This window comes from Cavia porcellus, unplaced genomic scaffold (assembly GCF_034190915.1).
Source record: "Cavia porcellus strain 051 isolate PalLab524CR breed Dunkin Hartley unplaced genomic scaffold, mCavPor4.1 scaffold_6, whole genome shotgun sequence".
NCBI lineage: Eukaryota > Metazoa > Chordata > Mammalia > Rodentia > Caviidae > Cavia > Cavia porcellus.
In genome coordinates, this window is record NW_026947489.1 from 66,357,211 (window position 1) to 66,372,719 (window position 15,509).

Here is a 15,509-nt window from a genome sequence, read left to right on the forward strand (position 1 = left end):
TTTCCACTGATTTGTTATCTCAGTAAGAAAAAAGTAAACCTTTGTGTATTTATAAAATACACAAATGTTAATTTTCATGTATAGTCTAAGTCTTCCTAAAAAGAAGTGCAAACTGTGGAAGTTCTTCAGCAATGGGTAACTTTTCAACTAAAAAAATACCCCAAAATCAACCTACTCTACATTTTCTCAGGGAGGTCTGATCATACAGGCTTTTCCCTAGCCAAGCAAGGGAAAAAAATAATTGACAAAAATTTTAGATACCTCTCACCACATGGGTTTCATCTATAAAAGGAGGCTTCCTAAATTATTCTTCCCTCAGAGGAGAGAAGTGTTTTTGTTCTATGCGACTTGTATGTACCCTGAGAATCCACTGCTTCACATTTTATGTACCCTTTTGGTCTCTAATCATTCCAGCATATCACCTTTTCCCTCCTTCCATTCCTCTAATCTTTTTGCTACCTCAGAATCCTGAAATAAACAAGGTTTATACCTATCTTTTATCCTCAGCTTTCAAGTGTGTTGTCTCTGGCCTTAGCATGGCCATAGGTCCCTAACTGCTGGAGAGACAGCTTTACTACTTTAAGAGGTGCAGTGTGTCTCCACCGGCTCTCCCTATGCTGCCCACAGTGATTTTTTTTTTCCCCCGCACCGGGAATTGAACTCAAGACCTTGCACTTAACAGGCAGGCACTTTACTTCTGAGCTATATCCCCAGCCCTGTTCATAGTGATTTTGTTCTAGAAGAACTCTCAGGTAATGGTTATACAGGCTGGCTAATCAGTATGCAATTCCCATAGCACAAAACAGAGCCTTTGTAATAATGGTCTAATCTTGCTGGAGCTATAGGCATAGGGCTATTGCTGGATAATACACATACCACAAATTGCCACAAAGAACAGCCTCTAGTATAGAATTTGTTCATTTCCTTCCATTTCATGCTAATTCCAGTATCTTGGTCATGGCAGAATGTTAGAGTAGCATGAATAAAGAACATGACCAGAAAAGAGGAATAGGGACAAGCACAACTTTTTCCCCCAGGACCATCAGAATTGTGCAAAACCTACCTGTGAAAGGTAAATTCCCAACAATAGTACAACTAGATAATAGTAGTAGATTACTCTGTAATTTTGTATGGAACTAGGAAACACTATATTTTTCCATTTGAATTGCAATCAGAAAGTTATCTTAGATGGAATATAATCTCCAAAAAAGCTGTTAGGGCAACCACAGGCTCTGTAGAATCTAAACCCACCCTCCTTTCTCCTTTACCTCATAGTATCTAGTAATCAGTGATACCCTCTAGCCCACAGCCAGGCCAATCACCTTTCATCCCACCAGAGAAGCCTCTCCAGTTGGCAAAGACCATCAAAGGGAGTCCTTCACGGTTGAAGTCCTTGATAGCCTGATAGGTCTTAAACGCAGAGTCTGGGAACCAAACCTGGCCAGCTTGCTGAATTATCTGATGGGGAAAGTCAAAGAAGACCCAATTAACAATATATTTTGAGAGAGCCTCTGCAAGATGAAAAGGATTTATTAAAAATTGAAAACTCCAAATCAAATCAACCAACCAAAACTGATTCTTCAAAGATTTGAAGGAAAACAGAAAGGATCTCGAATCTTTGACTTTATTAAATGCTCTTACTTTTAGTCTTGATTACACCACCATTCCTTAGGTAGAAGGGGGAAACTTGACTGCCTTTATGAGAGAAGGCAGCCCTAGAACACTCATTCAGGTTTCGCAAAAGCAACTTTACATGACTTAATTACAACACCTCAAAGTAAGCCATGTCTAAGTCTCCAAGTCCTTCCACCTCTCTGTTTAGTATGGCCTTCTCTGTATTGTGGTTTATCAATAGACACTCGATATAAAACTGCTAAATAGGGGCTGGGGATTTAGCTCAGTGGCATAGGTGTCTGCCTGGCAAGCACAAGGTCATGAGTTCGATCCCTGGTACCGTACAAATAAATAAATAAATAAATAAAACTGCTGAATAGCTTACTTCCTAGTTCCACTACTCACTTTCTAGATGGTCTGAGGATTTCGAAAAGTAATCCAGATTTGAAAAACAAGGGGTTAGGCCAGGATATAGCTCAGTGGCATGGTACCTGCCTGGCAAGCTTGAGGTTGTGAATTCAATTCCCAGTACCAAAACCAAAACAAACCAAACCCTTAGGGCTATGGTGTTCATGCCAGGCATTAGGACAGACTGGCTTACCAAGCCTGGTTACAGCTCTATCACATGGGTGCTCAGTATCTATAGGCACTGCAGTAGTGAAAAAAGGATATAAATACAAAGAAGCTCTATGTATAGGCACACAATGTGCTTGAGGTGATTTACCTTAGCTTCAGAATCCAGGTTTGCCGGATCAGCTGGGATACTTAGTTCTACTGTTCGGGTTTCCACAGCAACTACGCCAACAGGTATTCCTCCTAGCCTGATGAAAAACAGTCATATAAGAACCCAATGCATGTCAAGATTACAACCATTTATTTATTTTCTAATTATATTTCAACACTTTGGGAAAGACTAGAAGCAGACACAGTTAACAGTTGGGAATCTGACTTTTCCAGGGATTAAATGTGAGACCCTATGGGTTTAGAAAACCACCCTCAGAATCATTCCTATTCTGAAATGCCCCAATGTGGATAAATTCAAACCAAGAGTTGTATTAGGGAAGCCTCTACCTTTGGCCTCAGTAGCCTGTGTGTGCACACATCTAGCTCAAATTGCCAAATGAATGTGCTCAGCTTATTCCAGAGCATTTGCTGGTGACAATGGTGGGAATGGTTTGAAAGGTGGCAGGAATGTGAAAGTCAGTAACTTTTTAATGGCATTTTGGAGAATATTAATAATGTGGTCCCAGATAAAACTTAAGAGTATACACACTACGTCTTAGAATTGGATGTGTGGATGCAATATGTTCTATGAAAATGATAAAAATATGTGCCAAGTTGGACATGGTGGTGCATACCTATAATCCTAGGACTCTAGAAGACTGAGGCAGGAGTATCACAAATTTGAGTTAAGCCTAGGCAACTTAGCAACTTAGTGAGACATTGTCTCAAAAAAAAAAAAAAAAAAAAAAATCAAAAGGAGCTGGGGATGTAGTTCACTGCAAAGGCACTCAATTCAGTCCCCAGGCCAAGAGGAAAAAGTGCCAAGAGTAGGGAAGAGTTTAAACTCTTAACTTTCTCTTTCACTGGAAGAAAGCAATGAAACAGGGATAAGTATGAGTAGTAATCTTGGTGAAATCTATATTGAAAGTACATATTTAATCTCAAAGGTATGTTAATTTAAAAAGCTTCTCAGGTACTTGAGGCTTTCTATACTCCATGACACCCTCTTAACTTGTTCTTCATAAAGATTTTCTAGGAAAAAGTAAAAAAAGAGAGCAGAAGTTGGGGAAAGGAGAGAAGCAGAAGCACGAAGAGGCATTCTGGAAAATGATTCACTCCCCACTGTCTTCACCACATTCCTTGGGGTTGGGGCTGGTATGGGTTGTAGTCTCTCATTCCCCACAGCAGCTCAGTAACAAACTTTCCAAGGACAGTCTCCGACTGATACACTGAGTACTGGAAATGGATTCTTGTCATCATTAGAGACTTAAAGGGGGCATGAGTAGAGACCACCCACCTCTTTGTCACTTGCCTGTACTGAATCAAAATCAAAAGCCCTCTAGACAACCAGACAATGAGCAGGAGGTACACAGGAGGGTTCAGAAATATTTCTGTTCACAATGATTAACAATCCAACTGGAAACTTGTAATTGCAGAAGCCACCCTAAATCGGTAACTTATAACTTATATATTAGGGCCCATGTGACCTAATAAAGAACATCTTTATCTGAGTATTACAGTTATTTATTGAACTTGAAAACAGCTCAGAAACAACTTCTGTTTTCTATTATACTTCATATAAATTTTATCAGGCTAGCACATGAAGATGCTACATCTTGTTTTATAGTGTGTCCCTGGACAAGGTGCCATGGAACAATAAAAGACAATTTACAGCCAATAGCACACGTATTCCAAACATACATACCAAAGATGAGTTTTGGCAGCACTTACAGTAACAATCCCAGAAGAATACATGTATATTTATTTCTTGAAGTGTCATTGCTTTTGAAAGCAGCTAGTTCCATTTTTGTTTTATATACTTGTTTTAGATACTTGTGAGCATGTGTATGTGTTTGGAGTAACAGGCCCAGATCTCATCAGATGGAAAGAAAGGGAGAAAGTCAGAATGGGTGTCGGAATAAACTATGGCCGAGGTAACCAAAGCCAAGCTTGACTGATCTGAGTAGAACAATCCCTATTTTTCCAACTGTAAGTGTAAAGCCTTGTTCTCTTATTCCCCAAGAGATCTTAAAGACCTTAACAAACATTTGGCTTTGTGAGGCTTAAAATTTGTCATGTTTTTTATAGACAGGAAAACTGAAGCAGAATAGATGAGGGACAAATTCTCAAAAAGTTAGTACTGGTGTGATATTAGGACTTTACTGTAAAGAGCCAACAGATCCTGGGTGGGAGGCCCTTGCTCGAGTGCATGCCCAGCACCAGTTTCCCAGTGGGAATTTGACTGGCACGAAGAGTAATTCTCACTGGGACCCAGAAACCTGGGAAGAAGTAAAAGACTTGACACTGTAAAGAAAACAAGCACTTGGTTCTGGCAAGTTTCTGTTTGAGGTGACTCCTATTCAGAGTCACAGTGGAAGACTGCATCTGTGGGATTTGCCATCTGATGGCTCCTTGTCACTGGCAGCATGAGGTATGCTGACCTGCTGCAATGAGAACCACAAAGCCTAGAATTATTTTCAAGGCTAGAATCTAAATTTCAGCTCAATGTGGCATGTTTGAGAATCTTGAGCAGGTGCCACTTTTCACCAAGATAAGGAAAACCGATTGCCCCTGAGAGGCAGGTGAGCTCCAGATGCGGGTCCCTCGGGCAGCATGTCTCTGCAGTGCAGAATTAGATTAAGATCAGCCTTGGCAGGTGCTTGTTATAGTGAACGCTGCAGATTATTTCGCATGGAGCTTGCTGTGGAGTGAAGCACTTCTTAGAGTGGGTATTAAAATTTAATAGAAACTTCAATTTCCCACTTGAAAAATATGGTTATCCCAGCAGCCTACTAGCTTATTTCGTTCATGCTTGTTTTAAGCAACATTTTTTTTCTTGGTAATTCAAATCTGATTATAATCCCATATAGTACATAAATCACTTAAGTAAATCTTGATGCCAAGAAGAAACTTTTCTCATGTCACACAGAGAAGTTGAGTCTGATTCACTTGCCACTTGCTCCTGAAGGAAAGTGGTCTTTGGAGGAGAGAAAGACTTTGGTGGGCCACCACTATTGTAGTTGGGCTCAATAGTACCCAGAAGCTTTTCTTTCCATATTGTAAAGAGGAAATATTGTCAAAATCAGCATTAAGATTAAGGACATCATTAGAAAGATATGGTAAATAACTACTGGAAAATAGTATTGCAATTAGGCTGCCTTGGTCATGGCTATATTCCAAAATTCTGAAGCTTACACAAAAGAGAGCACTATTGGTAAAAAAATCTATATAGCCATTGCTCTTTCCTTTCATATTTTTATTTGGGAGGAAAACGAGTTTCTAAAACAAAAGTGTTCTTACCTGGCTCTACCAACCACCACAGTCTGTGCCCATGGCTGCATAATCTCTGAGAAAGATCCATAGTCAAAAAATCCACTCAACCACTGACCTTTCTGGGCTACATAAGGAAAACAAAGAAAAAAGTCAATCAACTGACAATGTACTTAATGTACTGAATTGAATATGAGATTTGGGGAATAATTTAGGGGAGTCTGTTGTTATTTCTAATCATATTATAATAGATGGAATCATTAGGCAGCTGAATGTTCATCTGCCTGAATGACATCTCCTACTTCATATGCTAGTCTACATAAAAAGAATCATTTATCAGCAAAAACGCCATTTATTGCTAAACAGTGGGGTTCAGCCAGCAGAAAGTTTCCATGCTTTTATATAAGTATCTTGCTTTTTTTCAAGACACTACAAATATTTGTCAAAAGGTACCCATATTATTAAAGATCTTTCAAAGTATCTATTTCTATTTCAAAATTTACCTTACAGTTTTGTTTGATTCCAATGATTTTCTTTTTAATGGAAAGATGAAAACAGTCAAATAAAAGTGTTAATGATCAGATGAGGACCCAAACTTGGGGAAAAGAAAAAGGATTCAATTTTTCTGCTAAAAAAGCAACAAAGGGGCTGGGGATTTAGCTCAGCGGCATAAGCATCTGCCTTGCAAGCAGGCGGTTGTGAGTTCGATCCCCGGTACCGATAAAAAAAAAAAAAAAAAGCAAAAAGATCCACTTTATTTTCAGCTGACAAACAATAATCTTTCGATAAGAAAAGGCCATAGACATGTAGTTCACAGAGCAAAAATGTTGTGGTTAAATATAGAAACCTAATGCTAATAACTTCCACTGCACATAGAACTTCCTTCACTAACAAGACATACAACTTTCAACATCTTAGTTTAAGAAAAACTTTTGTTCCACAGATATGAATGTTTGCCCAAGGCCTTATAAAAGCTTCTGCAAATAACTGTTTCCTAGTTTGCCCTCTCAGCTCACAGTTTCTCTGTGATTCTTTTAATTTGAACATGGCCCTCCACCTGCTAAAAAACCAAGTCCAAAACCAATTAAAAGTGGAGATCTGAGCAAGCTAACCTCTGCTGACTTAAACAGGATGGAGAATGTTTTATCAAGACTAAACTTGTAATTACTGTGTTCTACATTCCTTGCCTCTATGGCCCCAGTGTAAAATGTGATCATCCATTTCAAAATTATCTCTCTATCGCGAGCCCAAAGCTGATCGTTTAGATTCCAGTCTCGTGTTGGGCGTCAGTTTGAAGAATATCATGGCACTATCTTCTCTAATAAATGACTTTAACTTTTCACCTAGAAGATATCTGCTTTAACTTATCATAGGGAATCATCTGCTTTCTTTAACGCTTCTACTAAATTAAAATCTAAGTCACTCGATTTGGGAGCGAATGCTAGCTGCACATGGACAGCAGGATGAATTACTGTAGAGTCAATGAAAAAAATATTATCCCCAAAACAGAAAACTGCGTTTACCAGAAATTTCATTTTATTCTGTGGATATCATTAATAATGATCAGAATAATCCTCATCTGCACACACTTCTGTTCACTCATGGTCTTGAAGAGGAGCTCAAATTTTGATGAAGTTCTAAACCAAAGTTTTAGGTACACCAGAATCTTTAAATTTTAATTTTTTGGGGGAAAGTACTGGAGATTGGACCCAGGTCCTTGTGCATGGTAGGTAAGTGCTCTAGCACTGGATTACATCCCCAGTCCTTTTTTATTTTGAGATAATGTCTTGCTAAGTTTGCCAGGCTAGCTTCAAACCTGCAATCTTCCCGCCTCAGCTTCCAAAACAGTTGAAACCACTGGTATGTGCCACTAGGCCCAGCTGAATATTTAGCTTTATATCCTTGGATCATTTTATCATTCTTACTTCAATAACAGTGATTTGAAACTAGAGAGTAAATTTCACAGCACAAATGTTTACTTCTTTAAAAACCCTCCTGCTCACTATGCTGCTTAGGGGAAAGAGAGCAACTAGTTAGCAGAGTTGGGCTTCCCAGTCCCAAAGGGCAGATTATACTCATTACAGACACAAAACTAAAAAGTCTGCTAGCTGATTCAGTGACACATGCCTATAATATCAGCACTCTGAGAGACTGAAGCAGAAGGATCACAAGTGGAGTACAAGCTGGGCAACTTAGTGAGACCCTATATTAAAATAAAAAATGAAAAAAAGGACACAAGATGTAGCTCAGTGATTGACATTATCTGTCCTTTAGGATACTAAGGCACAGAGCAAGTGAGAAACTTGCCCAAGTTAGATGCCAAGTAGCAGAACTAGCATATACACATATAGGAGTTTAAACTCTGACCCTAGTACTGTTTGTTTATTTTTTTAAAAATCTTTTTGAGACAGGGTCTCACTATGCAGTTCAGGCTGGCCTTGAGCTCACTTTGTAGCCTAGGCTGGTCTTGAACTTGCAACAATCCTTCTGCCTCAGCCTCCCGAGTGCTGGGATTATAGGTGTGTGCCACCACGCCCAACTTTTAGCACTGTTTCTTTAAAAAAAAAAAAAATCCAGCAGATTTTAGAATATTGAAAATAGTTTGCCAAAGAGAAGTATCCTCCACCACAGCCTCTTCCCATTTTTTTTAGGGTGGGGGAGTGGAACTAGGGTTTGAATACAGGGCCTTCACACTGAGCTACAGCCCCAGCCCTTCTATTATTTTTTATTTTGTGACAGGGTCTTGCTGAGTTGCCCAGGCTAGGTCCAAACTTGTGATCCTCTTGCCTCGGCTTCCCAGAACGCTGGGATTGTATGAATGCACCACCACAGGCCAGCAGCCTCAATTTAAAAACTTTTTTCTGTTTTCGCTTGTTTTGTCTTTTTTTTTTTTTGTCTTTTTCCTTTTTATCGGTACTGGGGATCAAACTCACGACTGCCTGATTGCAAGGCAGGCACTTATGCCGCTGAGCTAAATCCCCAGACCCGTTTTGTCTTTTTTTGAAACAGGGTCTTGCTATGCAGTTCAGGCTGGCCTTGAACTCACTTTGTAACCCAAGCTGGTCTTGAAATTGCAAAGATCCTCCTGCCTCAGACTCTCCAGTGCTAAGATTACAGGCATGTGCCACTACGCCCAATTTTAAAATTTATTTAGAAAAAGAGTTGTAAATTTTAAAATGCATTTTGGTCCAGGTGTAGTGATGTACACCTGTAATCCCAGCAGGAGGCTAAGGTGGGAAGAACTCTGCAAATTCAAGGCCAGCCTAGGCTATACAATGAGTTCAAGACCAGCCTGAACTACATAGCTAAACACTGACTCAGAGAAAATGGGTTGGAGGGGAAAGAGAGACAGACAGAGACAGAGAGACAGAGAGAGAGAGAGAGAGAGAGAGAGAGAGAGAGAGAGAGAGAGAGAGAGCGAAATAGACAAAAAGGAGAGAGACAGCCCACCAGCCCAAGAGAAAGACAGTTAAATAAGTTAGTTTAAATGCTTCAAAGCCAGGGTACTACAAATGCACATACTTGGGTGAGGACGGCCTGCTAGCATCCACCGAGGATCATAAGGGGCCTTTGTAGGAACAAACTCGATGATTCTGTCTATAGGATCCTTGGAGTTGAGAAGAGGAACTGAACTGTGCACACTCTAAAGGGAGATTGAGGGAAAAAGAGCACAGCAATTAGTGAAGAGCAATCACACATTCCAGCTCAGCAGCTATATACAAAAGAGAGCAGAGATCACATTTAGAATTATACTCATTGCTCTCAACGATTAGCCAGAAGCATCTCAGTTATGTGTGAAGCTTTAAGAACACACTCAGGTCTCAGGTCTCATTTTGGAACCTGGCACAAAGCTGCACATTTGGATTTGATCTCAGTATGCTCATGCTTTCTGGGGAACAGAAGAGCATCACAGAAGGGCATTACAAAGAATAACAATGAAGAGGAAGCCTTAAAAATGCTGGAACTGAGCCTAGCCAGGTGAAAAGATGTACACTTAACATTTAAAAAGACCCTAAATAATAAAAACCAAAGATATTTTAGGAGTATAAGGCATATGTTGGCTTTATAAAAGAAAGCAACATTTTTCAGAGAAACCTTTCATAAAAATTATTCCACCATAAAGATGTGTCCATGAACACAGAAGACAGGGAGAGTGGTGACAACAGCAGTTCTAGAGCAAGGTCAGTGTTGGGTAAAAAGGGCCGACCTTAGGCATATATGACAGCCAATGCAGGACAGTAAAGACTCCTTCAAAGTCATCACAAACAGTGCTGTGAGTCACTCCATTGTTGTGCATGATCTGGATGCCCCCAAGCTGGTTATTGGAAGTATATACTTCCCGCCCGAGGACCTAGAAAAATGAACAAGAGAAAAGACATTTACCACAGAAAAAAAAGATACAATCTGTTTCATAATTTTCACTAAAATAAGTTCTTTCTTCTGCAAGACAGAGATTCTTGCCTCCATGAGTTGTTCTTAAGGACCATCAAGAGCTTTCTCCTTTAAAAAAACAAAACAAAACAAAGATTATATAGTTACACATACTATTGAACTTTAAAAACCAGCATCCTTTTTCTTAATTAGTGGCAACAGATACATATAGCATTCTAGGCTGAGACTGTAGTAGGAGTAAACTGGGATTCTGATGCATAGGCTACCACATCAAGGACAGGTCCAGCAGAGTTGTTATGCACATATACACAAAAAGGTAACATGCCCATACCCTCTTCTTTAGTGATGATGACAAATCTCAGTTAAATCTTGCAGAGGGTTAGGTTCATTTTTCTAAAGTATTAACTTTTCCCATGCATTTGACTTTTAAACCTGATCTTCAACACACAAGCTCTAAAACTGGCAAAATCCTAAAGCACCAACACAATACATATACAAGCCCCTTAATGTCAAGTCTTTGTGTGCTGGTGCAGGGCTGTGATTTATTCCCAAGCTTGCTTCCCTCCTTTCCTTTCCAAGGCTGGAGGGATTTTAGACCCTCATCCCCAATGTTTTTCTAGAGGAGTTTAACCCTTGCCAGGTTGAAGGGCACCTGCAATTGGAAGCTACAAAGTTTCCTTTAAAGAAGAAAAAATATTCCTGGACTTGGAAATTGTAGGGTTTCTTTTCCCCTTGAAGACTGGTTAATAATTTCTTTCAGGGAGGAAGATTTTCTGACCCAGCAGATGGGAGCTGGGCAGCCTGATCACGGACTATTGCAAACTGCTGAGTGTGTAGTAATTGCCAGTCATCTAGGGTAGCCCTGGAGAGCCCTAAACAGTTGTGGAATGCTTACTGTATTTTCCCTTTTCTTTTCCATTTCCCCCATTCTTTAAAAAATAACTGTAACAAAAAATTCTTTCCTTACTAACTTTTACTCATTTTTAATCTCTGAGGAGAACCTCATAAAATTAAGGGCCAGAAAATTGTACCTATGTATTCCCAAGTGACCCGTCTTGTTACGAGCTTTGAGAGTTTCCCTTGTGTGCTGGGTCACTACCTATATTAAGACCTTCTAAAGGCTGAGGAAGTTGGTGACCGAAGTACTAACCTCAGGATAACCCAGCTGACCTTGTTTCCATTTAACTTCAGCTAGGAAGGGTGGAAGAGACTTTTGTGAAAGAATATGGAAAGCAAAATTGCTCTCAGATTACTGCTTTCCTTGAAAAGGAAGCACAGAGAACAAGCCTTTACAGGCAGCCCCAAGCTGAGCACCATGCTGGCAGCTCCTTTGAAAGAGCTCTGTGAACAGGCGAGACCATATCTGACCACTGCACTCCCATCCTCCTCTCAGTCTGTCTTTAATCTTAGCTCAGGCGCTGTGGCTCTTTTCTCATTCTCCTGCTGTCTCTTTCCATTTGCCCTCTTTCTGACTGATACACTGATCTCTCGGTCACTCAGCTTTCTGCTCCACTGAGTCCATATTACTAATAACACCTCCGCCACGGCCAGTTTACCTCATGAAGGCAGGAGCACATCATTACAAAATAAACTCATAACTTTGACATTCTAGCAAATACACGCCGTTTGTTATTTTTATGGCTTTAGTCTTTCTAACAGGCAGAGGGCATTACATACCTGTTTCATTTATATCTTTAAATGTGTGCACACATGCACACTCACACATACATCAGAAAACAAAACAGAACAACAAAAAAAAACAAACCAAAACAAATACCCAGAGCAGTCAGTTGATGGGAGACCCTGGCAGAGGCAGGAACCTTGTCACTCAGGGAGGCCATGCTCTGATCTGGCTCTGGTTTTATGTTGGTCATAAACCTGATGGCCCACAACTGGTCCTTCTGGGACAGACTGTCTCTCTGTTAGAAGTCATTCAGTGTGATCAGCAGTATTTTTAATTATTAAAATAAAATCAGAAAGGAGAAAGGGAATAAACGGAGTCACTGTGCTGACCCTGAATATCTGATGTTCACAGTCTGTGCCAGAAGCCATCTGCTCCTTGTCCATTTTCTACTCAGAAACTATCCTCTCTTCTACCTCAAGTGCTTGATAATGTCCAGTCATCAGAATTTTATACATTTCTCAAATCAGTATTGGACCAAGAAAGGACGAAGTTCAGAAAAAGAGACTACAGCAGTACAAAAGTTGCTTTGCTATTTAAATGCATCTTCCTCAGATGTCTTTGCCCTTTACTGCAAAGAGGAGGAGAACATTTGGAAGCAGGCTTCCACCACAGGTGCTCTGCCTCTTACCTATTCTACCATGCATGTGTTTTGGGGATGTTGGAGATTGAACCTCAGCATGTACTGTACCACTAAGCTATACTTCTAGCAACTCTACCCCATATTTTTACAAGGAGACAAATGTGGAAGGAGCAAAATTCAGTAACAGCACACCTTCCTTTTCCAAGCTAAAACTTAAGTTGTAGGGGCTGGGGATTTAGCTCAGTGACATAAGCACCTGCCTTGCAAGCACATGGTTTTGAGTTTGATCCCCAGTACGGTAAAAACAAACAAACAAAAACTTATTGTAACATGGCACTGTTTTGAAAAGCAGCAATATTTCTACATTATTTTTTTTTTCCCTGTGAGTTCCAAAGAAATCTAATCAGAGTTTCACATGACCAAGAGCATTATTTCTGGGGTAAAGAAATGTTTGTCATGTAAGAAGACTATTTAACTTAGAAATAAAAAAAATATAGGATAGACTAACAGTACCAAAATAGGTGTCTTGGAATGGCCTTATCTTGGAAGATAGAGGTAGAGTGGAGACGACATACAGAAATAGAACTTGCTCCACTCACTACAAACAAATGCCAACAACCACAGTACTTAATGATCAATAAGCAGAGAGAGGTACCCTCTCTTCATCACCAGTGATTGTAGGTCTGGAGTATGCACCTGAATGAGAGAACATTCACAATAGCTCCTGATTTATAGGGGTTGTTGCTAACTCAAATGGTTTTAATGATTTTAAAATTCTTCACAACAAAAGCTCCAACCAAAGAAGCCGAATCTGGGCTAGGACAAAATCCATTCTGTCTAACCCTGAAATGAACATGCCAGAACAGTCAAACCCTCATTCACATCTAGGAAGACAAAAAGAACCTACAAAGACAGAAGCATCGTGTTATTCATCAATTATGTTGGCCTACCATGCTTCTACAGAAAAACCTGGGGTTGACAGCCCTCATCATCACAACATTTTCATGAAGTAGGCAAACTTCAAGCTTCATTTGGCACTTTAAAAATTTTTGACATAGGCACTTCTGTATTAGACATATTGCCTGCCATGTTTCAGTCCTTCAAATTATTCCTTTCAAGTTTTCGTACTGCATCATGCAACTTTAAATTTATCTTTTCAGTCACCAATCACTATTTAAATACAGAAGTCATTCAAACAGAGATGATGTTCCTGAAGCCCTCACCTGTTACCTTCTTGGTCTAAGTAGGGAAGAAGTACCATGAAATATTAGGAACACTACCATTTTGGGGTCCTCTACTACTAAAGACTGCCCAGATCACAGACCTGAATAACGGGAAAGATCACCTTCATCTAATGCCTCTATAAACTTATGCTTTGTTCAGTGCTCCACTTATTTAACAAATAGCAGGACTGAAGATTTAAGAGCACTGCACGAAAGTGATTAGCAGAAATGTAATTGCTAAAGGCTCACCAAAGATACTAACTTTAGAAATGTTAAGATACATTAAAAGGTACAATTAATGCAGCCATACATACATGCTAAGGCCTCTGGGATGTTGCTACTTATCTATAGACATTGCAGACAGCTCGGGTTTACTACAGCTGACAAGCAATGAAAACAGTCTAATATACCGCCTGCTCTTGCCCTTAAATACCTTTTTGGAGATCAAGATAAACACGTACTTCCTTTCCCCAGTGCTCTAGACATCTGACTGAAGTGGCAGAACATTGTGAGGTTTTGTGCAAATGAAATCACTATGTAATATTGAATGAGTGTAGTATTTACTTATCAGGATATTTTTCAGCATATGCATTGAGATTTCCAAGTTTCACAGATGCAACTTAGCTCAAATTTTTAAGTTTCTTTTGTCCTGAAACACACACTATATTGGGACTCCTTAGATATACATACAAATATTTGCAATCATGCTACAAGATATGAAAAAAAAAATGGTGCACTCTAATGATGGAATAAGAAAGGAAATCTACTGCTGCTTTCCCCACTTTTTAAACAAACCTAGGCATTGTCTATTTAAAGAAGCAAGGAGTAAAAAATTCTTCTTGCATGTGATAACTAGCTACACAAACTGATCATTGCTGTAATCCTCCTCATTAGGATATTTCTTTTCTCAAGAGGATTTGACAAAGGGTCTTGTAAATTTACTGAGCAATCATTACCTGACTTCTTCCATGATTCGAGGTATTAAAGTCACTCTGGGATCTGTCAGATTATTGATAAAGGTTCAGCTAAGGCAGAGACAGAGAAATGAAAGAGTATGTGGAAGTAGGAGAAAGTGGTAAAGCAAGCACAAAAGAAAAGAAAAAGGATGAACGAGGAAAAGGGAGGGATAGAGAAGAGAGGAAGCAGAAGAAAAAAACAAAATAGCTTATCTACTCAATGCTGCACCATCTTCCTCTTTGACTTGTGAGGACTACATTTTTAAAAGCTGACAAGTAATTCAATCTCCAATTAACAATTTTAAGTAGTACCACACATATTCTGTGTAAATGTTTCTTCAAGAATGTATCCGAGGGTGAATGGAATTAAATCTCTAGGGAGACAAGATCAGTGCCTCTGTGACTTGGGCCGGGATTTAGCTCAGTGGCATAAGTGCCTGTGTGGCAAGTGCGAGGTTGTGAGTTTGATCCCTGGTACCAAAAAAAAAAAAAAAAAGAAAGAAAGAAAGAAAAGCTATAGCTGTGACTAGGAACATTTGGGTATAGCCAGAGGGTTACAACATCTTTTTCCTTACCTTTATTGCCATTCCTGTCACTGGCAAACTAGAGCGCTGGTTGACAACTGGTAGATTTGGCTTGTGAGTAGAGAAGAGGCTCAGTGGTATACACTGGCAGAGGAGAAAGAAGCCCTTGACTTGAGTCACATTTGGATTCAAGACCATTCATGACAAGACCAAAAGTCTCTCTATAAGCAGCAAATTATGAAGTGATCAGGTTTGCTGAAGGATAAATTAGGGCGAATGGACTATGCTAGCAGTGGCAGGAAAAGAAATTTAGCCCAAAAGACTAAGATACAGGACAGAAATAACACAGGAGAACCTGTTTATAAAAGTATAGGGCTCAACAGAGTCCAGAAGATGAACTAGACAGAAGGACAACAAAGATTTGAAGGTGAGCGGGTGAGGAACAGAAACTCATTTTTAACATACAAGCCATGTGACAGTTTCTCTGTCAAATGTAGGAGAAAAAGCATAGGCTTTCAAGAGAAAGCTGACTGCCAAAGAAAT

General features: G+C 39.6%; 1 protein-coding gene across 5 annotated transcripts in view; it reads right to left on the reverse strand.

Moving 5' to 3' along the window:
• The window catches only part of Acaca (acetyl-CoA carboxylase alpha), a 308,031-nt gene that overhangs the window by 33,433 nt on the left and 259,089 nt on the right, over nt 1-15,509 (reverse strand). For all 5 annotated transcript variants that reach the window (XM_013152137.3, XM_005003514.4, XM_003469462.5 and 2 more), the window contains 5 exons: nt 9,815-9,958; nt 9,130-9,250; nt 5,638-5,734; nt 2,339-2,435; nt 1,323-1,458 (listed from right to left, as the gene is read on the reverse strand). In XM_013152137.3, coding sequence (XP_013007591.1) covers nt 1,323-1,458; nt 2,339-2,435; nt 5,638-5,734; nt 9,130-9,250; nt 9,815-9,958 — 595 coding nt within the window. The remainder of the gene's footprint in view (nt 1-1,322; nt 1,459-2,338; nt 2,436-5,637; nt 5,735-9,129; nt 9,251-9,814; nt 9,959-15,509) is intronic.